We start from the raw sequence: 27,725 nt of genomic DNA on the forward strand, positions 1-27,725 counted from the left end.
CCGGCTGGCCAGGAATGTACTCGACTCGATTCACTCTGTGGGTATTTAAAGCACATAAACCCTCAGAGGGTGGTAGCGGAAAGGACAGGGCGGCGAAGTCCGAGTCCAGGCTGCGATCCTGGCTAGTCACCAGGGAGCCCTGGAAGCCGGTGCGAAGTGGGGCAGGGACTGGTATTGAGTGGTCAGTATGCCAACCTTGACCTTCACGAGAGCAAGGACCTCGCCTGTCTCTCTTGCCTTGTGCCTGGCTGCACCCCCGGGCCCAGTGCTGCCAGACACAGAGACACTCTCTACGTGTTCTTATATAAAGCCCCAACTGCGAGCAGCAGCGATGTGATACTTTATCAGGAGTGTGGGCTCAGGGCGCCTGGGGGGCTCAGTCGGTTGGGCTTCTGACTTCAGCTCAGGTCCTGATCTCACGGTTCGTGGGTTCGAGCCCCGCGTCAGACTCTGTGCTGACAGCTCAGAGCCTGGAGCCTGCTTTGGATTCTGTGTCTCCCTCTCTCTCTGCCCCTCCCCCACTCATGCTCTATTTCTGTCTCAATAATAAATTTAAAAATTTAAAAAGAAAAAAAAAGGAGTGCGGGCTTGTCCTGCTTATACCAGGGGAAAAAAAGTATTGCAAAAGTCAGAGTAGATTTCAGGGTAAAAAGTGAACGTGTGTCAAATTTCACTCCCTCCTGACACTTAACCAAGAGTAAATAAGGCACTTGTTTTAGGCGTAATTCCACAGGGGACCCACAGAACTCTACATTCTAAGGCAGGAGCAGAAAAGTTGAGGATCAACCCGAAGTATACAACGGGATCCTTGGAGAAGGTCCCTATCGGCAACGCCAAATACCTCCGGAAGCAGAGTGGACGCCGCAGCTAGGTCCCCGGGCCCCTCCCTAACCACAGCGGGAGTCTGAAAGTTTATTACCGGCAGAGGGTAAAACAGAAGACTTGGGGGCCTTCTGGAAATCCGGAAGCACACATGAGGATGTGGATATCATGCCAAAAACAAGAGTCAGAGAGACTGTAAACATGCTAAAGGAGAAAACTTTCTGCCCCTCTTTGTTCCCAGAACTTGACCCACCACACAAGAGTCAGGAAGACTTTCCTGGGGAATCTGACCAGCCCAAATAGAAACAAAAGATACCAACACAGAAGATTCCCCAACAAACTGTCCACCTATGTCATCCAGAAGTGAAACTCAAAGTCAGGAAGCCCCTCACAGTTCACTCAGACTTTCCATTCAGCAGGAAAGCCCCCCTCCATCCTGAGTCATGAGCATATGACCCAAATACCAGACATCTGAAGAAGGCTCTGAAACAGGAGACAGAACAAAATCAACTATAAACAATTTAACTTTTTAAATAATTAGGTTTATTTTTTAAAGTTTGTTTATTTTGAGAGAGCGAGAGAGAGCAGGGGAAGGGCGGGGATTGCGGGGGAGAATCCCAAGCGGGCTCCACACTGTCAGCACAGAGCCTGATGTGGGGCTCAAACCCACGAACCGCGAGATCACGACCCAAGCCGAAATCAAGAGTCGGATGCTTACCCAAATGAGCCACCTAGGCGCCCAGAAACCATACCTAGGAAAGAACACATCTTTTTAAAAAGTATCACTAAGGAATCAGAGGACATACTGCATCCAATAAATAACACATGCTGCTATAAAAAATAATAGAATAAAGGGGCGCCTGGGTGGCTTAGTCGGTTAAGCGTCCGACTTTCGCTTAGGTCATGATCTCACGGTTCGTGGGTTTGAGCCCCGCGTCGGGCTCTGTGCTGACTGCCAGCTCAGANGAATATGGAGAGAATAAAAACAATTCTTAGAGAGCACAATGGAAATAACAGACCCAACAGAAAGTTTGAAGGATAAAGTTGAGGAAATCTCTCAGGAAAAAAAAACAACAACGCAAAACACTGAGGACAAAGCAAACGGAATAATCCGGGCAGGCCAATATCTGAGTAACAGACGTTCCAGAAAGAGATAATACAGGAAACACAGAGGAGGATCAAGAATGAAATAATTCATGAAAATTAAGTAGGACTAAGGGATGCATGTTTTCAGATGGAAGTGGTGTTCTCAGGCCCAGCTTGATGGATAAACGTAGACCCACACCAAGGCACATTATTGTGAAATTTTAGAAAACTGGGTAAAGAGAAGCGCCTGGGTGGCTCAGTCGGCTGAGCACCCGACTCTTGATTCCAGCTCAGGTCGTGATCCCAGGGTCGTGGGATCAAGCCCCACTCTGGGCTCTGTGCTGAGCATGGAGCCTGCTTAGAATTCTCTCTCCCTCTCTCTCTGCCCCTCTCTTCTGTGATCTTTGTCTTTCTCTCTTAATATTAAAAAGAAATTTTTTTTAGAGAAAATGGGGTAAAGAAAAGATACTACCAATGCTAGAGCAGGGGAGAAAAACAGGAAACAGAGGAAAGATCAGGAATTGAGATAACTTCAGATTTCTCCAAAGCAATACTGAAAGCAAGAAGACCAATGGAACATTGCCTCCAAAATTCTACAATAAAAGAATTTCTAACCTAGAGTTCTGTACTCAAACTATCAAGTCAAGTGCAAGAGTAAAATAAAAATAATTCAGAAATAAAAATAATTCAGAAATACAGCATTTTCAAAAATGTACCTTCCATCCATCCTTTTTCAAAAAGCTGCTGAAGAAGTTCCCAGCAGAACCAAGAGAGTAAACCACGAAAGAAGACATGAGCTACGGAAGAGGGGACGCTCCAGTGCACATCTGGATAGACGAGAATTTCTGCAGAACGATGGGGAGAGGAGACCCCGGGGACACCAAATTTGGGCCAGCTGTAAAGGGTAACCGGGAGGCAGAAATGTGGCCCCTGAAGATGTCCACATCCTGATTCCACGAACCTGTAAGTCTACTGTACTGCATGGCCAGGGAGAACTAAGGTTGCAGATGGAATTAGCGCGCTGATCAATTTACCCTAAAAAGGGTAGACAATCCTGGATTACCCACGTGGGCTCCAAAGTGTAACCACGAAGTTCCTTAAAAGATGGAAGAGCGAGTCAGTGTCATGCAGTGTGGGAAAGGCTCAACCAACAATTGCTGATTCTGAACATGGAGGACAGGCATCAAGCCAAGCAGCGCGGGAAGCCTCTAGAAGCCAGAAAAGGCAAGAACATAGATTCTCTCCTGGAATCTCCAGGAAAGGAGGCAGCCCTGCTGGCACCTTGATTTTAGCCCAGTGAAGCCATTTCAGACTTCTGACCTCCAGAACTGTAAGGCAGTAACTCTGGGCTGTTTTAAGCTACTGAATGCGTTGGTAATTGGTTACAGCTCATAGGAATCAACCCCCACGGGAAGCTCATACAGGAATCAACCCCCGCGAGAGCAGTGCGACTCCAGAGCCCAGCGTCCCCGTTATTCCACGTACTATCTTTCGAACCTAAAGCAACTTCTGAGGGATGTGGTCAACCTGAATTAAGAGAAAGTCGGAGAAATAAGGAATGAAGAGATCACAGAACCACGGAATCCAATCCAAGAGAAAAAGCAAAGGAAACCCGAGAAAAGATAGCAAAGGGAAGTCCTGGGGTAAAGCCACACAGTCAGCCAAGAGCCAACCAGCACCGACGGCAGAATGGCCATCTGAGGGATGATGTGTCCAAACAGAACATTCTGGAACTGACAGATTACTTGACGTAATTTCCCTTCTGGAAAACTGTACTGAGAGCTAATCAGACAGTATGAGGAGAACTGACAATGGGTACGAGGAAAACTAAGGAATGAAAGAAGATAATAATTATCTTCAAGAAAAACGGAACCCCTGGGGCACCTGGGTGGCTCAGTCGGTTAAGTGTTCAACTCTTGGTTCCGGCTCAGGCCATGATCTCATGGTTCAGGAGTTCAAGCCCCACATCGGGCTCCATACTGTGACATGGAGCCTGCTTGGGAGTCTCTCTCTCTTTCTCTCTCCCTCTCTGATCCTCCCCTACTCTCTCTCTCTCTCAAAATAAGTAAATAAATAAACAAACCTAATTTTTAAAAATTTGTAAATAATTTTTAAAAAAAGGAAACCCTCCTCCCCAAAGGAAATTCATAATACATCACAACACTCAGGTGTAAGTAAAATTTACATAGGCATAAAACAAACACTGAATATTAACTCAATGAAAACGTAGAATATGAAATTATACTGAGAGAATGGGGGAGGGGAGAGGGTGATGGCTTAAAAAGTTTACTTCGCATACAAGAAGTCAAAAGAGCATGTTTAAGTTTTTTTAATAAAAAGATGGTAGTATATATATGTTGTTTAGAAATTCAGAAATAATGGCGCCTCGGTGGCTCAGTCGGTTAAGTGTCCGACTTCGGCTCAGGTCATGATCCCGCGGTTGGTGAGCTCAAGCCCCGTGTCGGGCTCTGTGCTGACAGCTCACAGCCTAGAACCTGTCTTCGGATTCTGTCTCCCTCTCTCTCTGCCCCTCCCACACTCGTGCTCTGTCTCTCTCTCTCAGAAATAAACATTAAAAATAAAACAAGAAAGGGCGCCTGGGTGGCTTAGTCGGTTAAGCATCTGACTTTCGCTTAGGTCATGATCTCGTGGTTCGTGGGTTCGAGCCCCACGTCGGGCTCTGTGCTGACTGCCGGCTCAGCGCCTGGAGTCTGTTTTGGATTCTGTGTCTCCCTCTCTCTCTGACCCTCCCCGGCTCGCGCTGTCTCTCTCTCTCCTAGAAATAAATAAAACATTTAAAAAAAATTTTTTTAAATAAAACAAGAAATTCAGAAATAGGTAAACGCCAAACCCAAAGAGAAGGGTGGGTGCCAGGTGGGATGGGGAGACGTAGAGAGGCATGGGCCGGGGTACCCTGAGCCCTGGCTGTCTTTCCCAATTGTGTGCATGCATTACTTTGAAAGTTAAAAATTAGATTCCAAAGACTTTTCCAGAAAAAACAACAGCAACAACAAAAGACAAAGAAATAGAGGCAAGCATCTTTAGCCCAGAAACCTGATGCAAAACCTTACCGCATCCACTTCCAATGCCAACGCCATGTCTACAGGACTTGAAAGGCAGGAAGATGATGCGGAAGCCATCCCGTACGTGAGGCAAAGACTCTGGGTGTTTCGGGAAGACACAAACGCGACATGCGAGCAAACAGCCATGGGAAATGTCACTGATGCATCACACAGTCAACTATGTGTTACACAGATGGGACAGAAGCATGTGATTAAGTGACCACTGTTGTGATAGTCTGGCTTTGTGATGGGGCCACTGGGAGCTCATGCATGCACACGCGCGCGCGCGCACACACACACACACACACACCCCAAGCTCAGATCCATCCTTCACTTTGTTGGAAACATCCCCCTTACCTCTGACCTCTAATCTTCAATCTCAAGTTTGTCTTGAGTGCCTAAGAGTGCACTCAGCTTTTGCTATTGGTGTTTCAGACATCAGGACTCTGTCTGCCTCCGATAAGCTTTCAGGAATTAGATCTGCTGTCGCTCGCTCTTCTTTTACCTCAGTGTTCAAATGCATTTGATGTGCACAGCACTCTCCTCGTATAATTCGAGAACCCAACAGTCTGCCACTGAGCTGAAACATGGTAGTAACATATGAGCTCCAAAGGCATTAAGAGCTTCAGTTTCAGTGTCGATAAAAAGCCTCTATCAGTGAGTGGTGAGGATGCAGTCCGAAGCTGAGAAAACACCCCCAAGGGGCGCCTGGGGGCTCAGTTGGTTGAACGTCCCACTCTTGGTTCCTGCTCAGGTCATGATCTCATGGTTCGTGGGTTGGAGCCCCGCACTGGGCTCTGCACTGACAACGCGGAGGCTGCTTGGGATTCTCTCTCTCTCTCCCCCTCTTTTTCTGCCTCTCCCCTGCTCTCTCTCTCTCTCAAAATAAATAAATAAACATTAAAAAAAAACAAACCCAGCCCCAACACAGAAGTCAGTTGCCCTAATGTACACTCTGGCTGCAAAGCTGATGTATCCAGTGGCCCTTTCCTCCGCTTCTTTCCCAGCCTCTAAGCCACAGTGTCCTCACAGCCGCCCTTCCGGCCTTCATGTTTCGTCAGGTGCAGCATCAACAGTGAAGTTAACAAAACTCAGTGGCGACAATTCAGATCAGCAAGAAACCGCGTGAGAGAGTTCGGCCTCTTTCTGTTTCCAGCACACTCCAGGTGCTCTGGGGACACCTACTCCCAGGACAAAGAAAAGGGAGCACCGGCCCTCCCTTCAGCTCACAGCCACTGTCCCCAAGGAAGGCACCACGGCCCAAATCCGCAAAACTGTCCTTTCTCCCAATGAAGGCGTGAAAGGGTATCACGAACAGGGATCGAGAAATCTCACCCGTGATCCAAGTCAGGCGTTTAAGCAGAACTGAGGACGGCAAAGACAAAGATTCTTAATCCTCATTATTACGCCCAGAAGTCCAATGAGGACGACATACCAAAAATCTCAGACATCAAGAGGATGACAATATGAGCCTGATACCCAAAACTATACAGTCGACACTGCCCTTGCTACCGAAGCACAGAGGCTGCCTGGGTTGTATCCTGGGGCTCCCAGAGCCCCTACACGACCCCTGTAGAGAAGAACTTGGAGGCCTTCGATGGTTAAAGATATATAGATCCTGGCGCTCCTTGGACCATACATGGGCCCAACAGAGCTGCGGGCGGCGTCAGGAAATATACCCGTGTCACTTACATCCGAGTGTGGTACCCACAGCTGCCGTTCCCAGCAGCCAGAAGGCATGATGACAGGGTCTGGATGAGGCTACTGCCCTGATGTTTGACAAGTCAGTCTTGGGCCTTCCTCCTAGAGGAAGTCAGGCACGGCTTTGGGACAGCTGTGCTTCTGTTAGGGAGCCTGCACGAAGCCCCGGCGTTTCCCCTGCTCACCGGATTTGTCCGGGCGGGAGAAACCGTTTGCAGATGAGGTGGGAGGCACAACGCGCCCCCAGTTCTCTACAGAACCTCACAGAGTGACGGCAAATGCTGAGGCAGCGGCTGCAGACAAAAGGTACTTTGTCGAGGAAAACCACAATGGGGCACTGTGACCATGCTCTGGGCAGCGTCAAACGGTATCATCACATGCAAGAAAGGGGTCTCTAGTTAGTGCTGATAGTGCACATTTTACAGGGGGTGGGGGTGGGGGAGCGACCGACCTGAAAGAGTCAGCACTACAGCCACTACCGAGGGTTTTCTAGCCAGGGGCTGCTGGGTGAGCCCAGGCTCTGCGCTCAATTACTGGAGCTCTGATCACAAAAAGGGCCACCCAGCGTGAGGCACAGGCCTTCAAGCAGAATAGCATGAAACAGAAAACAACTGTCCCTCATCAGAAGTGCGAAGAAACGTGCCTGTGGACAAACTGAAATTCTCTTAGACCCCAGAAAATTAGCTGCTTACCCAACATAGCTACTCTGCTGAAGCCCCAGAATTATTTCTGGGAAAAGGAAAATTCTTTAAAAAAAATTTTTTTTAATGTTTTATTTATTTCTGAGAGAGAAAGACAGCATGAGCAGGGGAGGGCCAGAGAGAGTGGAAGACACAGAATCCGAAACAGGCTCCAGGCTCTGAGCTAGCCACCAGCACAGAGCCCGACGTGGGGCCGAACCCACGAACCGCGAGATCACGACCCGAGCCGAAGTCCGACGCTCAACCAACTGAGCCACCCAGGCGCCCCATGAGAAAAGGAAAATTCTAATGTGCTTTTTTTTTTTTTTTCACTCTTAGCCAAGTTCTAAGTGGATAAAAGAAGAGTGTTGNGTGGGTTCGAGCCCCCTCCCCCCCCCACGTGGGGCTCTGCGAAGATAGCAGGGAGCCTGCTTGGGATTCTCCCTCCCTCGCTCCCTGCGCCTCCCTCACTTGCACTCCCCTCTCTCAAAATAAATAAATAAACTTCAAAAAAGAAAAAGAAAAAGAAGAGTGTTATTCAAAACACAGGATTCCATCGCAGCTGCGGCTCACATCCGGGGCCACAGCGCATGACCGCACCTCTCCGCGGTGCCGCCTCCCCGCCCTCGTCCCCACCCCGAGTGTGACCCAGTGAGGGCAGGGATTGCTGCCTCTACTGTTCTCTCTTCTTTGTGCCTGACGCCCAGCCACAGCCAGCTGTGGGAATGGCCTGGCTCGGGGACGCGGGGCACAGGCTGAGGACGCACCTGGTCGCTGCGGGCGACTCCATAGCGCAGGTCGTTCACAAAGTGCTCGCAGTTCTCACAGGGCAGCGAATAGGGCAGCTCCTGCCCCACCAGCTCCTCCGCCCGCTGGACGATTTTGCTGGGAGGCAGCGGCGAGTACTTGCCATCGTGTTTGTTATTGACCCGGTACCTGTCTCTCCCGACCACATCGTCCAGCAGCTCCTTCTTCACCACCGCCTTCTCAGTCAGGGCGGACATGATGCTGGCCGCACCAGCTCCCGCAATTTCACCTGGGGATTCGCAAAGGGGAGAGAGAGGGATCGGTCCCGGTGGGTCCACAGGCCCTGGCTCCACCCACAAGAGCATGCGCAGATGTGGAGGAGAACAGCGAGTCGGGCCAGACCCCTGCTGTGTGGCTTCGGAGATCGCGCCTGTGGTCTCTGGGCCCTGGTTTCCTTATCTGAAGTGGGGAGTAGGCAAGTTTCAGGATTTGTTGTGATTTTTTTTTTTTTTTGAGCCAGAGAAGCTGACCTTCTGCACCCCGTGGTTCCTCGGGGACCCTCTTGGCTGTGCAAATATGGGTCCCTAGCACCCCCATCTCCCTAGGGGAATAGGGGATGACCCTTTTGTGAGTCCAGCAAGGACACACTCCCGTGACAAATACAAAGCTGATAACTGCAGGAAAGGTAGATCTTGTAGCCGACCCCCCCCCCCCCCCCAGACTTCTGGGAGCAGTTCCTCGAGACGTGGTGTCGGGGAGGCCCAGGGGGCGCAGTTGCATGGCCCTGGCTGAGGCTGAGGGACTGGAAGGGACAACAAAGCCCCAGAAGGTAAACTGCCTGTGGAATATTCCTCGGCCACAAAAAAAGCATGAGATCTTGCTATTTGCAACAACATGGGTGGAGCTTGAGGGCATGAGACGAAGTGAAGGGAGTCAGACAGGCAAAGATGAGTACCGTATAATTTCACTTACGTGTGGAATCTAGAAAACAAAACAAAGGACTAAAGAAATAAGCCAAAAGCAGAAAGAGACGCATAAGACAGAGAATGAGATGGTGGTCACCAGAGGGGAAGGGAGTGGGGATAGGAGTGGGAGGTACAGGCTTCCAGATATGGGGTAAGTCAAGGGCATAAAAGGCACAGCATAGGGAGTATAGTGGGTGATATCGTAGTAGCTTCATGTGGGCGCGGACGGCATCTACACTTGCAGTGAGCACAGCGGTATGCAGGGACTTGTCCCTTCACTCCACACCTGAAGCTAATGTAACATCGTGTGTCAACTATACTTCAATTTAAAAAAAATAGGGGCACCTGGATGGCTCAGCTGATTAACCATCCGACTTAGGCTCAGGTCATGAACTTGCAGTTCAGAGCCTGGTGCCTGCTTCGGATTCTGTGTCTCCCTCTCTCTCTCTCTGCCCCTCCCTCACTCATGCTCTGTCCCTCTCTCTCTCTCATAAATAAATAAACATTAGAAATTTTTTAAAAACCTGTCTCAAAGAAAGGGGGTCTAGGGTCAACACAAGGGCCAGGACGGTGGGGAGGGAGGCTGATGTCAGCACAGGGACCGGCCATCTCCCCCAAGGCGGCCAGCCTACGCAGTGTGAGCACGCTTTGGGCATGACGGCTTAAAGAGTGGGTGTGCACCAAAGAGGTGGACCCCAGAGAGATCCCCTCTCCCTCAAAGAGCTTCTGTGGCCCTGCCGGGATCGGATCTCCGTGGCTCCTCCCGGCAGGGGACGCACCTGTTAGGCTGGGCAGCAACTGCCTTCCACTGTGACACCCTGTGACAGCAACAAGCAGTGGCAGGAGGAGCTGATCAGATTCTAGGTCCTGCGCTGCTTGGCTTTCCAAGGAGGACTAAACTCATCTGCCCCGAGTAGAATCCTGAGATTTTAGAAAACCAGGGGAGTTCAGACCGGCTCCCAATAGGGTGGGAGGTGTTTGAGGCCCCATTGCAGTAAATAAGGTAAGTTTCAGCGCCCAGGCAGGAAGGGTGGCTGCTGAGCCTGGGGTCAGGGAAGCTGGGTGCCTACACCACAAAATTTAAGGAGGTTCCAACTCTCAGGGTCAGGCGAGTTCAGAGTCAGCCCCTAAGAGTGAGGCTTCCTTAAACTTTGCACTTTGGGTACCTCCCTGGTGGTTGGTACAGCAGGGCCCTGGCTGACATGAGGCTCATTCTGGCTCAGTCACTCAGTGGGCCTGACCTGTCACCTAATCTTGCGGAGGCAACACCGTGGGAGTCCCCAAATACATACCAAAACTGATACCCAAACACACATCATAATTTAAAGCCCCTTTTCAAAGAATTATTTCTGTGTTTAAATTTAGTCCACTAAAGAAAATATTTATTAAGTGGGATGCCTGGGTGGCTCAGTCAACTGAGCATCCGACTCTTGATTTTGGCTCAGGTCATGATCTCCCGGTGCACGGGATCGAGCCCTGTGTCGGGCTCTGAGCTGACAGCAGGAAGCCTGCTCAAGACCCTCCCTCTCTCTCTTTCTGCCCCTCCCCTCTTCATGTTCTCTCTCTTTCTCTCTCTCTCAAAATAAATAAACTTAAAAACAAACCTTTTTTTAAAGAAAGTATTAATTAAGCAATCATAGAAAGGTCATGTGGGTATGACACACGCTTGATGACTGAATTTGGGGAAATGTCAGACTGGGCAGTATATCATCATGTGTTAAAGGCCCAGACGTGAGAGTCACACAGCCAGAGTTCAAGTCCCACCTCTACCTCTGTCTGCTGTGTGACCTTGGGCAAGGTGCTTAACTTCTCAGAGCCTCCAATTCCTTGTAGAACACGGACAATAACAGCCCTCCCTGTCCCTACTGTACCACAGTGGGGGCTGCAAGGATTATGGAGTCTCAGACCTGGCCACGTAAGGTGCCTTCTCCAGTGGCCGGCACAGGGGGGTTGCCCAGCAAGTGTCAGGTGTCACTATCATTAGGGTTGTTCCCCATGCTTCCTTCCAACTCTAATTTCTACCATTTTCTGAGTAGCACGAGGTCAGTCCTGACCTGTCTGGCAAGATTCCTGTGTAGCTTTCATCAGAAGATGCACATGGAAGCAACTTTTCCCATTAAGGAGCATCACCCACCCAATGACCTGTGACACACACCTGTCCCCAGGACCCCCGCCATGCCCTCAGGCACTTCCAGGTAGTGAAAATGCTCCGGATTAGATTAGATGAAATATTACGGGAGAGGTTGACTAAGGGAGGCTCGGGAAGGGGAGGGCCACAGGGAATGGGCATCGAAGGGAGCCTGGAATGATGGGGGCGAGGCAGCTGTGCTGAGATCCAGGAAGGAGCAATCACATGCAAAAGGAAGAGCAAGGGCAAGAGCCTCCGGAAGGAAGAGCGTGGCATGCTCCAGAGGCCACAGGGTGACCAGCGTGGCTGAAATCTAGGAACCCAGGAGGAGAGGAGAGAAAGATGAGGGTCAGAGAGGCAAGCAGAGGCCAGACCACACCAGACCTCATGGGCCACAGTATAAACTTTGAGGCTTATTCTATGTGCGATGGGAAAGCCAGTCAAGAATTTTGGGGCACCTGGGTGGCTCAGTCAGTTAAGCATCCGACTTCAGCTCAGGTGAGTTTGAGCCCCATATCAGGCTCTCTGCTGTCAGCACAGAGCCTGCTTCGGATCCTCTCTGTCTCTGTCTCTGTCTCTCTCTCCCCTGCTCATGCACATTCTTTCTCTTGCTCTCTCTCCAAAATAAACGTTTAAAAACAAAAAAGAATTTTAAGGGCCATCTTCTTCCTGACTGGTTTTTGGCAAGTTCTGTCTCAGAGCTGGTGAGAAGCACTCTCACACCCTGGTCATCACCTTTTCCTCATTCCCCCACCAGGGACCTGCTCTACTCAACTTAGGGTGCCATACCAGGGGAGGTGGCCGGGCAAGCTCTGGTGCTCGAGAGTGGTTAGGTGCAGATAGCAAGATGGCTTCAGGAAAAGCCAAAACTGGGCACCCTGCCCCCAAGTTCAAAGCCACAGCCGTTATGCCAGATGGCCAGTTCAAGGGCATCAGCCTCTCTGACTTCAAAGGAAGATACGCTGTGTTTTTCTTCTACCCTCTTGACTTCACCTTTGCGTCCCCCGCTGAGATCTTTGCTTTCAGTGACAGGACAGGAGAATGTAAGAAACTCGACCGCGAGTGATCGGTGCTTCTGTAGACTCTCATTTCTGTCACCTGATGTGGATCCACACACCCAGGACTGGGACCCACAAACATTACTCTGGTATCACACCCCTAGCATACCATCGCTCAGGACAATGGAGTCTTCACGGCTGATGAAGGCATCTCCTTCAGGGGCCTCTTTATCGTTGATGATGAAGGAATCCTTGGGCAGACCATGGTGAACGACCTCCCTGCCGGCCGCTCTGTGGATGAGGCTCTGAGTCAAGCTCAGGCCTTCTGGTTTACTGACAAGCATGGGGGCAGTGGGCTCAGCTGGCTGGAAGCCAGGCAGCGATACCATCAAGCCTGACATCCAGAAGAGCAAAGAATAATTCTCTAAGCAGAAGGGAGTGCAGGGTCATTTTAGGGCTGGTCTGCAGTGGGCGACCATGAAAACAAAACCTCTTCTGTACTACTGTCATGCTCAAAACACAAGACTTTAGATTTGGTGCAGATGTGGTGTGGGATAGGACACGCCTTTCCTGCAGGGGCGGGGGAGGCCAGCCCTTCTTCCTCTGGAGAGCATGGCCTGAGCCGTGCTATGGGGCAGGCCAACTGATGTGTGAAATAAGGGGGCATCCCTTTCGCTCTTTTGTTGTTTCTCTTAAACTTGAACTGAGAAGGGGGAAGAATCTTAAGGAGAGAAGTAACCTAGTCAGACTTCTACTTTAGAATGACCATGCTGGCTGCCCAGGGAAGGAGGGACCGACCACAAGAGAGACCAGCCGGAAGCTTCAGATGACAGCATGGTAGCTTATGCCAGGGCACGACAGCGGAGACAGTGAGAAGCGATCGGACCTGGGGTCTGTCTTGGAGGTAAAGGCAACCAGATTTCCTGGTGGATCAGATGTAGGGTGGAAGGGATTGAGGATGATGCCTAGATTTTTGGCTCGAGCAGCCAGATAGTGTCATCCACCAGAGCCTTTCAGTGCACGTCAAGTTCAATGTGCCAACTGGACACCCAGGTGGAGATGCCAAGCACTCAAGAGGCTCTACATGGAGGCTCCTCCACCATGAAGGTCCAGAGCAGGCAAAACTGATTTAGGGCAAGAGAAGCTAGAATAGCAATTGTCTCTGGGGGTGGGGGTGGGGGTGGGAAGGTGACGAGAGGGAGCCTCTTAGGGAGGTGCGAATGTTCTAGATCTTGATCTGGGTCATTGTCACATGGACGGACATTTTTTTTTAATTCACTGACTACACACTTTCCTATACTTCTCTACTTTACTATATTTATGTTATACCTCAGTTTAAGTAAAAAAAAAAAAGTGTAAGAAAAGTGATAGGGGGTTCTCACGATTCTCCGGGTGAAGCTTACAGAAGGAAACCAAGACTGGAGAGTGGAAACTAGATTCAGCACCAAACCTGCCATCCAAAAGCCTGTGCTCTCGCAGGGAGCTTCACACTGAAGAGCTGAATGTGTTTTGGGCACCTGGTGGCCTCAGTCAGTCAAGCGTCTGACTTCGGCTCAGGTCATGATCTCACGGTTTGTGAGTTCAAGTCTTGCATCAGGTGAGCAAGAGCCCTGCTTTGGGCAAGCCCTCCTTTTCCATCTCTCTCTCTCTCTCTCTCTCTCTCTCTCTCTCTCTCTCTGCCTCTTGTGGGATTCTCACTCACTCTCTTTCTCTCTGCCCTCACTCACTTGCACCCTCTCTCTTTCAAAAAAAAAAAAAAAAGGAATTGAAGGGAGCCTGGGTGGCTCAGTCAGTTAAGCATAGACTTTGGCTCAGGTCATGATCTTGCGATCCGTGGGTTCGAGCCTCGCATCGGGCTCTGTGCTGACAGCTCAGAGCCTGGAGCCTGCTTCTGATTCTGTCTCCCTCTCTCTCTGCCCCTCCCTTGCTTGCGCTCTGTGTGTGTGTGTCTCTCTCTCAAAAATAAACATTTAAAAAAAAAAGAACTGAACATGTTTTATAAAAAGCTATAGTATTTAAAGCCATAAAAGCAGGGGGCACCTGGGTGGCTCAGTCAGTTGAGCATCTAACTCTTGATTTCGGCTCAGGTCATGATCCCAGGGTTGTGGGATCAAGCCCTGTGTCAGGCTCCGCACAAGCTTGGAGCCTGTGTCTCCCTCTCTCTCTGCCCCTCTGCCCTGCTCGCATTCTCTCTCTCTCTAAAACAAAAAACAAAAACACAAAAAAAACGTAAAGACAGAGCTGTCCCCTTGAAAGCCCACCTGAGCCCCTGTAGGGAACCCTTAGGGTTCCAGGGAGCAGAGTTTGAAAACCATTGCCTCACACCAGCCGGCCTCCTTGCAGCACTCAGGAGCCAACCACCAGGCGGGGATCAAGGAGACAGCGGGGGTCACCTGTTACCCACAGCCGCCCCATCTCCCTCCGCTCCCAGGCCCAGCACTGTGGGGTCCCTCGGTGCCCTTACTTGGGGGTGCCAGGTGGACCACGTAACCATCACCAACGTAGATGGCCCAGTGTTTGTAGAAAGGGCGGAAAATCTCAATCAGGTCTCCAACTTTGGGCTCTGGCTGCAAAATCAAGAACAGGGCTGTTAGAGGTGGTACAAGTGAGCCCTCAGAATCAGGTGGCAGAGGCTGGGATCCCTTGTCACAGGCTGTCTAATTGGGAAGGGCCTCTCAGATACTCCGTAACCTGGCCTCGGGCCTGGCCAAGAATCGCTACGTCTCTGGCAGTAATGTCCTCCTGGCTGCTCATCTCAATGATGAGTGGCTGTGTGTGTGTGTGTGTGTGTGCGTGTGCGTGTGCGTGCGCGTGTGAGTATATGAATAAAGGGAACTCCTTTCTCCTGTACACTATATTCACACCAACACTTCTACCACCAGAGATGTGGGTTTTTCACACCAAGCAATTCACTCCTCGGTGGAAGTGGACTGGATTGCCTACAATTTACCTCGATTTGACACTCACTGCCCAGAGTTAACACCGTCCCCACAGGTTAAGGGCTCAGTCCCACAAGGCTGCCTCCCCACCCTCCACTTCAGCTGCCAGCCACAAGTCTTGGGTGTCACCTGTGCTTCTGATGAACCAGCTATAAATGGGGGGTTCCCATAACCCCCCCTTAGGTTCTGTGATTTGCTAGAATGGCTCACAGAACTCAGGAGCTGATCACCAGTTTGTTATAAAGAAAGCAACTCAGGGGGCTCCTGGGTGGGTCAGTCAGTTAGGCGTTCAACTTCGGCTCAGGTCATGATCTCACAGTTCGTGGGTTCGAGCCCCATGTCAGGCTCTGTGCTGACTGCCAGCTCAGAGCCTGGAGCCTGTTTCAGATTCTTTTTTTTGTTGTTGTTAATGTTTTATTAATTTCTGAGAGAGAAAGAGAGGCATCATGAGCAGGGGAGGGTCAGAGAGAGAGGGAGACACAGACTCTGAAACAGGCTCCAGGCTCTGAGCTGGCAGTCAGCACAGAGCCTGACATGGGGCTCGAACCCACGAACTGTGAAATCATGACCTGAGCCAGTTGGACGCTTAACTGACTGAGCCACCCAGACCCCCCTGTTTCAGATTCTGTGTCTCCCTCTCTCTCTCTGACCCTCCCTTGCTCACACTGTCTCTCTCTCTCTCAGAAATAAAACATTTAAAAAAGAAAAAAAGAAAGAAAGAAAGCAACTCAGGAAAGGCTGGATGGTGGAGATGCGCCGCATGGGGAGGGCACGTGGGATGCACGCAGCTGTCCGGGTGCACCCACTCCCCCAGCAGCGCCCCGTCTTCACCCCCAGAAGCTCTCCGAACCCTCAGGTTAGGGTTCTCACGGAGCCTGTGTTAGTGACACAGGCATGACTGATTCACTCAGGGGCCCTTAGTGACAATCTCGCCCTCCAGCCTCCCTCCCCTCCCAGGAGGTCAGAGGTGGGGCTGAAATTTCCAGCCCTCTGACCAGGTGGGTTCCTCCAGCCCTGAACCCTCAACACCTGGTGAGCAGAAACTCCAGTCCGGATGAAAGGGGCTTGTTGAGGATAAGGGAAGACCCCTTTCTCCTGTCACTCAGGAAATTATAAGGGTTTTAGAAGCCCCGTGCCAGGAACTGGGGACAAAGACCAAAACTAAACTTCTCACTGCCTCACAAGGAGTGCGTGTAGGGGTGAGTGTGTACGTGTGTGCCGGGGAAATGCCATTCGGAGCCCTACCCTGTTGGGGCACATGGGGCGCTGCCAGAGGAAACTTCAGAGAGGTTTGAGATGCATTAGCATCATTGAGGGACCAGCAACAGACCCTACGCAAAGTGCTGGGGGCGGGGGCCTTAGATTTGGACCAGAATCAGGAATGACACGCTTCTCTGGTCCAAGCCGATCTGAAATCTCTTTAATGAGCAAGAAAACCATCCCTCTTTTTTAATTTTTTTTAATTTTTGAGACAGAGAGAGACAGAGCACGAGTGGGGGAGGGGCAGAGAGAGAGGGAGACACAGAATCTGAAGCAGGCTCCAGGCTCTGAGCTGTCAGTACAGAACGCAACGCGGGGCTCGAACCCACGAACTGTGAGATCATGACCTGAGCCGAAGTCGGACACTTAACCGACTGAGCCCCCCCAGTCACCCCGAAAACCATCCCTTTAGTCTTCAGCGAATGAAGACTCTGGGGAGGGGGCTCCAGCCAGCTTGCGCTTGGTGGGCAGGCCCATAGGTGTTCGCCCACCTTCCACCGCCAAGCTCCATGGACCTGACAGAGAGTCCATCAAGGATGCTATGGGGACGACTCACCCCTGCATGGCCTCCCTTCGGATAAAAGGGATAGTGAGATTAGTCAATCACAGCTCCACAAGGCCTAGGAAGCAGGGTCAGTGGCAAGTTCATTTCTATTTATACAAACATTAAAACTGCAAATAAGTATTACATATGGCAGGAAAAAAAAATCTTTGCACAGAAACGTGGTGGGTAAGTCGTGTTCTCTTCTGCGGTAATTGTAGAGTCCGCCAAAAAGAAGGCTCCCAGACCTTACCAAGGACCTATTTTAGAACAATGGACAATGGATGCAATTTATGAATCCCACTTGTGTTCCAGAATAAAAGAAAAAAAATGTATTGTTTGGTGAGAATTAGGGGGTCTTCAGAAACCCCCAAAAGGGAATTTAACTGGGGGTCTCCGTGAATAAGCAAGGACATAGAGACAAGGCAGGGACCCAACCCTCAGGAAGGCTACCAACTGCAATAGGAGATGGTTTGAACATCAGTAATAAGAAGTCAGGTAATGAGCAATCAGTGGGTATACGGACCCAAGGAGCTCACTGAGTTCCAGACGAATACCGATGAAAGGAAGTCTACACACAGAAAGATGCCTCGAAAAAAATTGTTTGTATTGCAATGACAAAACCATTTACAAAGAAATTCAAACCCTATAACCATAAACATCAAGAGATAACGGAGCAGCAAATACCTGGTGCTCAGGAAAAGAGGCCATACCCAAAAGCAGTGTGATGTATCATCCCGGGTATGTGTCGTTCCAGAAAAGCCATCACTCTAGGACAGAGAAGCCATCAGTGATCGCCAGGGGTTAGGAGTGGGGAGAGGAGCGGGCAACAAGGGGGCAGGAAGGAGGAAACAAACGTTCTGTAATGTTCTGTAGCTGACGGTGCTGACAGCTAAGCAGCCGTGTGTCGGTGAAAACTCATAGAAATGAATGCTAAAAGGGCGCCTGGCTGGCTCAGTTGGTGGAGCGAGTGACTCTTGATTCAGGGTTGTGAGTTCAAGCCCTACGTTGGGGGCAGAGATTGCTAAAACCTAAATAAATAAACATTTTTTAAAACTAAAGTTATGTAAAAAGAAGAAGGAGGAGGAGGAAAGAAGGAAGGCAAGAAAGAAAGAAGGGAAGAGAGAAAGAAAGAAAGAAAGAAAGAAAGAGAGAGAGAGAGAGAGAAAGGAAGGAAGGAAGGAAGGAAAGGGGCACCTGGGTGGCTCACTCATTAAGCATCTGACTCTGGTTCAGGTCATGATCTCACAGTTGATGAGTTCAAGTCCCACATCAGGCCCTGCTTCAGTTAAAACATGAGCCCCTGGTGAGCCCCACTTCTCTCTCTCTCTCTGCCCCTTGTTAGGATATTCTTTCCCTCTCCCTCTCTCTGACCCTGACTCACTTGTGCCTTCTCTCTCTCTCAAAAATAAATGAATAAATAAATAAATAAATAAAAATTTTTAAAAAGAATCAATTAGACCTTAGTTTTTAAAACAGATTTTATTATTTTTTAATGTTTATTTATTTTTGAGAGAGAAGGCACGAGCAGGGGAGAGCAGGAGACAGTAGCGAGAAAGGGAAAGAGAGACTCCCAAGCAGGCTCTGTACTGTCAGCACAGAGCCCCATGTAGGGCACGAACCCACAAATCATGAGATCATGACCCAAGCCAAAATCAAGAGCTAGCCGTTTAACTGACTGAGCCACCCAGCCTCCCCTACCCTCAAAATGTTTTAAATAAATAAAAAAAAATTAATGTTAATGGATAGCTAAAGTTTGAAGAGGAAAAAGGTTTTATTTTTAAATATGCAATCACAGGGCACCTGGATGGCTCCGTCGGTTAAGTGTCCGACTTTGGCTCAGGTCATGATCTCGCGGTTCGTGAGTTCAAGCCCCGCGTCAGGCTCTGTGCTGACAGCTAGCTCAGAGCCTGGAGCCCACTTCGGATTCTGTCTCCCTCTCTCTCTGCTCCTCCCCCACTCGCACTCTGTCTCTCTTTCTCTCTCAAAACTAAATAAAAAAAATAAATAAACATTAAGACAAATTGCCAGCCCCTCGTAGGAGCAGATGGTACCTATTTCCAAATATGCACAAGGTCAATACATAATAGCCCTCAAAGATACTTCTTTTTAAAAATAAAGTGAAAGGCAGTGGACTCACCTGTGGAGCCCTGCGCCCCAGTTTCTAACTAGTGCAAGGACTCGATGTTCACATGGCAACAAGGATAATCTTTTAGATACAGAGCTAAGTGGAAAAATGAGAATGAGCTCTGCAACCCAACACCGATTATATAAATTAAAGATACGCACACGCAAACCAATGAGATGCATCTTAGGAGAACCATTCCTGAAAACATCATTTTAAAAAACCAAGAAGAGGGGTGCCTGGTGGCTCAGTCCATTGAGCACTGACTCTTGGTTTCAGCTAAGGTCATGATCTCACAGTTTGTGGGTTCAAGCCCCACATAAGGGCTCTACATTGAGCCTGCTTGAGATTCTCTCTCTCCCTCTCTCTCTCTGCCCCTCCCCTGCTGGTTCTCTATCTCTCTAAACAAACAAACGTTTTGAAAAAATAAGAAATAAAAAGCCACAAGAACAAGAAGGACTGAGGCACACACATTAAATACATCAGGATGCTGGTCATTGGGAAGATGCAGTAAGGGATGAGGACCCAAAGAAACCAAAAGGAAAAACCCACAAGAGAGTCTTACAGGCACCAGTGAGGACAGGATCCCATAAACTAAGAATATGAATGACTTCACCCTCTGTCATAAAATCTAACTAGAGAAACAATAACCTCATGATACCCACAAGCCAAATGAGCGGAATCCAAGTTAAGAACTCAAGGAACCATGTTATAAAATTAGATGTAATAGCTCTACAATCCGGTGCCTGATTTGTGCCTCTGCTTATTTTTGTATGCAAGCAAAGAATGGTTTTTATGTTTTTTTTTAGGTGGCTGGGGGAAAGTCAAAAGAAGAATGATGTTCCGTGACACATGAAATTGTACGAAATTCAAACGTCAGTGTCCATAAAATTGTATCCGCACACAGCCACGCCCATTCATTTACATATTGTCCGGGGCTGCTTTCTCTCCACAGTAGATGAGGTGAGGGGTTGCAGCAGAGACCATATGACCTATAAGCCCTAAAATCTTCACTGTTTCACACTGTCTTCCAGAAGAAGTTTGCCAACTCGTTATAAAATAATCGGTAGTGGGCTGGCTGGGTGGCTCCGTCAATTGAGCGTCCAACTCTTGGTTTCCGCTCAAGTCATGATCTCATGGCTCTGTGGGCTCCAGCCCCACATCGGGCTCAGAACTGCTGGTGCAGAGCCTGCTTGAGATTCTCTCTCTCCCTCTCTCTTTCTCTCTCTGCCCCCCGCCACTTGTGCTGTCTCTGTCTCTCAAAACAAATGAATAAACTTAAAAAAAATGTAAAAAGATCGGTAGTGATGTCTCCTTCCCTCAGCTTGATCCAATTCCCTGGGGATCTGTTTGCCAGGTGGTTCTTCCTCCAGGAACAAGTGGCCAACAGGGGGCATCAGGAAGAGAACTCCCTCTGCGCACCTGGGTGGCTCAGTCGGTTAAGTGTCAGGCTTCAGCTCAGGTCAGGATGTCAAGGTCCTTGAGTCCCAGCTCTGAGACGGGCTCTGGGCTGATAGCTCAGAGCCTGGAGCCTGCTTCAGATTCTGCGTCTCCCTCTCTCTCTGCCCCTCCCTCGCTCATGCTCTGTCTCTTTCTCTCTCAAAAATAAACATTTAAAAAACCCTTTTTTTTTTTTTAAAGGAAGAGAGCTACCTCTCCAGGGCCGGGCTCCAGGGACCCCCAGTGCACACAGGCACCGGGGCTCCACCGCACAACATGGGCGGTAACAAAGGCAAAGCTGAGGCTCTGTACCCATGGGATTTCGGAACAAAAAGTCTTTATCCTCCCCACAAAAGCAAGAGTGACAAAGAGCTGCAAAACAGCCATTTTCCTTAGCCAGCAAGCCGAGAACAATTTCTGGCCTACAAAATTATTGGAAAAACAACCTAAATAATCGTTAATAAGAACAATTAAATAAATAGTCCTATATCCACATGTCCTTAGGTCCATAGAGCCATTGGAGAAAACAAGGTAGATTTATGTGAGCAGACATGGAATGAATTGAAAAAGTATGTTGAAAACATTATTATCGCATTTTTACTTAAAATATATTTTCATACATTTATAAGCAAAATGTACCATACACACTATGCATGATCTGGGGAAAACAGACCAAACTGTTGTATATTATTTACAGTGGGAGGTTGGGATTCAGAGACTTCAAACATTTTTTAAATGTTCTTTGTTGCAGGGTGGGGGGTGGCAGAGAGAGGGAGAGAGAGAATCTCAAGGTCGATGCAGGACTCAATGTCAAAAACCCGGAGATCATGCATGACCTGAACTGAAATCAAGAGCCAGATGCTTAACCAACTGAGTCACCCAGGTGCCCCTGAATTACTTTTATAATAAAAACTTTTAAAGATTTTTAGATGGGGAAAAAGAATCCTTCATGCTCATGAGCTTGTAGTTTTTAATTGGAAAAGGTGGATATTATCTGTCACCAGAAATGTCTCCCATCTGGAACCTGTAAATATGACCATGTTAATGATGCTTAAAAATCAGTAACACTTCAATATAAGACATAAAACCATAAATAAATTTTAAACGAATATTGGTGGATATGTATGAGATCTTAGAATAAAGACGTGCTAGGGATAAAAAAGCCAAAGAAAAAGGCACAAAGGAAAAGATGAAAAGGTTTTTACAATTTTAAAAAATGTTAAAGGTCTTATTATTAAAAATTTCTAGGGACGCCTGGGTGGCTCAGTCAGTTAAGCGTCCGACTTCGGCTCAGGTCATGATCTCGCGCTCATGAGTTCCAGCCCCGCGTCGGCCTCTGTGCTGACAGCCAGCTCAGAGCCTGGAGCCTGTTTCAGATCCTGTGTCTCCCTCTCTCTCTGCCCCTCCCCCACTCATGCTCTGTCTCTCTCTCTCAAAAATAAATAAACATTAAAAAGAATGTTTTCTTAAGTTTCTATCATGCCTGCTATGTTCAGACTCCCTTTTCAGGGAAAATGATTGTCCACAAGCCCAGCTGCTCAGGCAGCCAGATTTCATACCATGTGACCACTGCCTCCCGCGCCAGCCAGCTGGACCCGAAGAAGGCAAGGGCCCCCAAAAAGCCTCTTCCTATGATCCTCCATGATAAGTGAAGCTGGTTGTCACCTGCACTCTCCCTCTTGCTCTGACTCAAAGATCATTGAACCAAGAAATGGAGGTAGGGGAGGGGGAATAGCTTTTNTCCAAGGGAGCCATGGGCCAAACCAAGGGCGGAAGGAGAGCACGCCAACTCTGGCCAAATAGAAGAGGCTTTGACAAATCAAGAATGGTAAGTTGTGGGGGCGCCTGGGTGGCTTAGTCGGTTAAGCGTCCGACTTTCGCTTAGGTCATGATCTCGCGGTTCGTGGGTTCGAGCCCCGCGTCGGGCTCTGTGCTGACTGCCAGCTCAGAGCCTGGAGCCTGTTTCAGAGTCTGTGACTCCCTCTCTCTCTGACCCTCCCCTGCTCACACTATCTCTCTCTCTCAACTAGAAATAAATAAAACATTAAAAAAAAAATACCACAAAAGACCATGATCAACTGGAAGATAATGACAGGAAAAACAGATGTCTTTCATATACAAAGAGTTTTTATGAATCAATAAAAAGGATTTAAATACCAAATTAGGAAAAAATGGACAAAGGGCATGATAAATAATTTAAAAAGGAAATATTCATATTACCATTAATATAAGTAAATATATTCTAGTATCACTATCTCACTAGTAATCAAACAAATGTAAACTAAAAACTCGCTTTGGGGGAAAATTAAAATACTATTTTTTTTTTAATGTTTATTTATTTTTGAGAGAGACAGAGTGTGAGCAGGGGTGAAAGAGAGAGAGATGGAGACACAGAATCTGAAGCAGGCTCCAGGCTCTGAGCTGTCAGCACAGAACCCAAGGCAGGGCTCGAACTCAGGAACTGCAAGATCATGACCTGAGCTAAAGTTAGATGCTCAACTGACTGAGCCACCCAGGCGCCCCTAAAATACTAATATTAAATATAAGAAAAGATGCAAGTAAACACATGCCCTCATTCACTGTTGATGAAAAGTGCAACTTTTCTGAAAGGCAATTTGGCAATTTGTATCACTAACAGTGAAAATATTCATACCCTTTGACCCACTTTCTAGTTAGAGATCAAATCTTCAGCAAATCATATGAAATATCCACAAAAGAGATCCATCAAAGTTACATCTAATGGCAAAACATTGAGTACCTAAAAATCATACATAAAGAGATTCTTTAATTCTTGCCTTATTTATATACTAGGTACTACATGTTATGTTGTAGAGATTTATTTTGGGGCGCCTGGGTGGCTTCACCCGTTAAATGTCCAACTTCGGCTCAGGTCATGGTCTCATGGTTCGTGGGTTCGAGCCCCGCGTCAGGCTCTGTGCTGACAGCTCAGAGCCTGGAGCCTGCTTCAGATTCTGTGTCTCCCTGTCTCTCTGCCCCTCCCCCTCTCAAAACTAAATAAACATTTTTTAAAAATTTAAACTTATATGACGGGTGTTCTGAGAGAAGCGGCAGTTAAGCGCTGAGGGAGCCCAGGACGGCGCAAACAGCAGTAACGCTGTGCGTGATGTGCTCTGACTGTGCTCTAGAACTCGCTGGGTTCCTGACTCCAAGCCTGCAGCCTTCATCCCCAGCTGTGGCTCTTGGACTTGAGAAAGCACACAAATGACGGGAGAGGGGGCTGCTGGCCTGCGTGAAGAACCACCGTGCATTTTTAACAAATCCTCTCCCCCGCCCTAGGGCAGTGGTGTAAGTGGCCCCCCTCGAGAACCCCTTCACCTTGGGGATGCCCACCTCTGCCCAGGAGCATCGAGGAACTCATTTATTTGCTCATTTCACCCAGCAGATGCTCACAGAGCCAGATGCCAGGCGCCAACCTAGGCCCCTGGGCCGTATCTGTGAACAAAGCAAAGATTCCTGGCTTCATGAGCTTTTGTTCAGTACCAGGGAGAGAGACAGAATTTTTTTAAAACCTTAGTAAATAAGTAAAGCGCCTAGACTATTAGAAGAAATACCAAATAGATGGGGCACCTGGGTGGCTCAGTCAGTAAAGCATCCGACTTCAGCTCAGGTCACGATCTCATGGTTCATGGGTTCGAGCCCCGCGTGAGGCCCTGTGCTGATGGCTGGTTCAGAGACTGGAGCCTGTCTTCAGATTCTGTGTCTCCCTCTCTCTCTGACCTTCCCCTGCTCATGCTGTCTCTCTCTCTCAAAAATAAATAAAACATTAAAAAAAAAAAAAGGAAATGACGAATAGAAACAAAAAGAAAGACAAGGTTGAGGACGGTTAAAGGGGCTGGAGACCGGAAGGGGATGGATGGGGTCAGGGAAGGCAGAGGGCAGCCCCGCAGGTGTAAGGAAACAAGTCCAAACCATACAAACTCCATGACAGGCCTTAAGTTTCCCCTCTAAACTAGAAGGCCTAAGTTTCAGCTTCCCCGAAACTATCAGGCAGCTACACATTGCCCAAGGCCGAAGAAACTGCCCACCACTTCACTCCACCACACTATCTTGGCAACGCCCAATCAAGAAAGGCCGGCAATTGGGGCGCCTGCGTGGCTTAGTCGGTTGAGCGTCCGACTTTCGATTGGGTCATGATCTCGCGGTTCGTGGGTTCGAGCCTCGCGTCGGGCTCNGCGTCACAACTTCTGTACCTCCCCCGTCACAAACCTTATAAAAACCCTACTCTTGCTTTGTTCTGGACTCACAGCACGGATCCACCGCGCTGGTAAAGTCTGTGAGTCCGAGCTCGAGCCCGTAATAAAGCCCTTTGCCTTTGCATGCGTGACTCGGTCTCCCCGGTGGTTTCTGGTCGTTGAGGATACTGTGATCTGGGTATAACATAGGCACTTCCAGACAGAGGTAACAACCTGAGCAAAAGCCCCGAGTAGGAGTGTGTTTGAAGAACAGCTGGGGAGGGGGGGCAGTGTGGCTGGAGTGGAAGGGGCGAAGGGGGAGAGGGTTTTGAATGAAGGCTGGAGAGAGGTGTAGACAGCTCAGGCGAGGCGGGGTGGTGGGGATGAGAAGCAACGGTCCTGGGTTTTTGTGAAGGTTGGACCAACAGAATTTGCTGATGGAATGAGGTGGGGTGTGAAGGACAGTGGAGTCAAAAATAACTGGGGTTTGGGGACACCTTGGGTGGCTCTGTCGGTGGAGCGTCTGACTCTGGATTTCGGCTCAGGTCATGATCTCACGGTTCACGAGATCGAGTCCCGAGTCCGGCTGTGCGCTGACAGCGCGGAGTCTGCTTGGGATTCTCCCTCTCCCCCTCTCTCTGCCCCCCCCCACTTGCACTCACTTTCTCTCTCTCTCAAAATAAATAAATAAACATCAAGGAAAAAAATGATAACCAGGGTTTCTGGACAGAGCAAGCGGGAGGCAGAATGAGCGGGCTTTGGACAGGGCAGGCTAGCGGCTTGCAGGGAGAGGGGCGCTGAACCACCACCAAGTAGCCACTTAGACTAGGGAGGCAGCTGAACCCACTGGTCTGGAGGTCAGGAGAGTGATCCGGGGTGAAGGTCACTGGTGACCTTGATGAGCACAGCTCCTATCGGAGTAGGAGGCCAAAGCCTGGCCGAACGGGTGTCAGGGAGGAGGGGAGAGGAGCTGCAGAGGAAGCTAGAAAAGGCAGCACCTGAGATTTGTGTTGAGGTCCTAAAAGGTGAGACGGACAGAATTCAAACCCGAAATCCACACTCTCAACCCGCACAGCCTCCCGCAGCCACAGAAGGTGGTGGTGGAGGGGACGATGAACACCGGCACGCAGGGGTGCGGGGTGGACTGTAGCAGAAGCACAGCTGTGAGGGGATCACAGAGCGATTTTTTTAAAGCTTCCAGGTGGTTCTACAGCGCAGCCCAGAGTGCGAACCAGAGGAGAGGGCATCTGAAGGGGAGAGCGCAGTGACTGACCTGAAGATCAGGCTGAGATGAGCATATACTCATTCAACAGGTGGGGAAACCGAGGCAAAGGGAGATGAGGTCACATACCCAGGGTCAGCCTGAAAGTGGCAAAGGGGGAACTAGAAGTCCAGCCTCTTCTGCAACCGCAGGGAGAAAAGAGCCGGCCCAGCCCTCCCGCAGATGACTCCATCTGCAGTCGCAGCCCCTGTGTTATAATACACACTCACCATCCCCCAGCTCTGCTCCAGGGTGACTCCCTCAGCTGTGGGCACCGGACAGGACCAGAGAGCACAGGGACCATACTTCCAGAAGAATTTTCAACCCAACAGGTGAAACAAGACAAAAAGAATGCTTTTCTTCAAGGTTGCTACTGAAGCGCTCCATTCCACACACATCCAGCCCCTGTAGCCCCATGGCAAGAGCTTTGCCGTTTTGTATTTTTAAGTTTATTTGTTTGTTTTTGAAAGAGACAGAGACAGTGCGAGTTGGGGAGGAGCGGAGAGAGGGAGGAAGAGAGAAAATCCCAAGCAGGCTCTGCATTGTCAGCGCAGAGCCCGACGCGGGGCTCGAACTCACGAAACTGTGAGATCAGGACCTGAGCCGAAACCCAAGAGTCAGATGCTTTAAACCGACTGAGCCACCCAGGTACCCCTGCCATTTTGTTTTTTTTTTTTAATGAAATATTTCAGATGAACAAAAACTACAGAAAGTAGACTACTGAGCATGACTCCTGAGGCCGGTTCAATCAAGACGGATTTCATTTTCAGAAAAAGCAGACTAACTATGCAGCCTTGGGGGCTCGGAAGCCAGACAGCCTGGGTTCGGATTTGGGCTCTGATACTTACTAACTGGATAGCCCTGAACGAGTTACCCAACTTCTCCCAGCCTCAGTTTCCCCCACTGTTAAGACGGGCATACATGGAGCACTTGATTCATGGGGTTGTCCTGAGGATCAAGTAGCTTAATCCCTACAGAACATTCAGCAAATACTGCCTGGCACATAGGAAGGCTTCTGTGTCTGTGTGTGTGGGGGGNGTTCTCAGCTCCAGGACCAGCTGCAGAGGCTGTGGAGGTTGTGAAACGCCGCCCAAGCACAGACCATCCTTGTTCCCAACCCACGTGCTGCAGTGAGTGTGGCAACCCCAACCTCAGCCCCCGCATTTCTGATGCTCTGAAGGAAATTCCTAGAAGCTAGTAATAACAAAGATGACTGAATTCCAGCGCGGGATCCCGGGAAGGGACTTCCCAGCAAAGAGTTGGGAGTTTAATCCCAAGGTTTTAGGAAGAGAAGAAACCCGTGAGGGGCTGGGCATCAACCCTGTCCGACAGGGGCTGCGTTTTCAGAAGCCCAAACCCAAGTCCACCCATGACTCTGCCCTTCCCTGCTCTGCTGCTGTGTGAGCTTCAGGAATCACTCAACGTCTCTGAGCTTCTCTGGTTCAGTGGGGCCACAGGGGCCTATCCAGCAGAGTTGTGGAGATCGTGGGGGCAAAAGCTGTAAAAGCGCGTGTCCCTGTGAGAGGGTTGAGACCCTGTGCCCTGGGCTGGGGGAGCGCAGAGAACAAGACCGGAGGCCTCACTGTCCACACTCCCCGGCCTCGGGCCCGCAGAGAAGGTGGAGGTGGGGCTGACGCATCACTTCCTCCCTCGCAGGCTGTCGGGAAAGGACTAATGGCAGCTCCAGGACACCAGGTCCTGCCCCAGCGGCCCAAAGGTATCTGAGAAGAAGGAGGCAAAACTTCTCTGCCCTCCCAGGCTCCTGACCTCCCGGCCT

General features: G+C 49.4%; 1 protein-coding gene and 1 pseudogene across 4 annotated transcripts in view; one reads left to right on the top strand and one right to left on the bottom strand.

Moving 5' to 3' along the window:
- The window catches only part of LOC144227908 (phospholipase A and acyltransferase 3-like), a 31,243-nt gene that overhangs the window by 462 nt on the left and 3,056 nt on the right, over positions 1-27,725 (bottom strand). For 3 of the 4 annotated variants that reach the window (XM_077759687.1, XM_077759689.1, XM_077759688.1), the window contains exons 3-5: positions 26,179-26,253; positions 14,654-14,756; positions 8,119-8,387 (exon numbers count right to left, since the gene is read on the bottom strand). In XM_077759687.1, coding sequence (XP_077615813.1) covers positions 8,119-8,387; positions 14,654-14,756; positions 26,179-26,253 — 447 coding nt within the window. The remainder of the gene's footprint in view (positions 1-8,118; positions 8,388-14,653; positions 14,757-26,178; positions 26,254-27,725) is intronic. The other variant, XM_077759690.1, reaches the window with a different exon arrangement.
- Positions 12,039-12,720, top strand: LOC144227873 (peroxiredoxin-1 pseudogene; annotated as a pseudogene).

Source organism: Crocuta crocuta, unplaced genomic scaffold, assembly GCF_008692635.1.
Source record: "Crocuta crocuta isolate KB4526 unplaced genomic scaffold, BGI_CrCroc_1.0 scaffold53, whole genome shotgun sequence".
In the NCBI taxonomy this organism is placed as follows: Eukaryota; Metazoa; Chordata; class Mammalia; order Carnivora; family Hyaenidae; genus Crocuta; species Crocuta crocuta.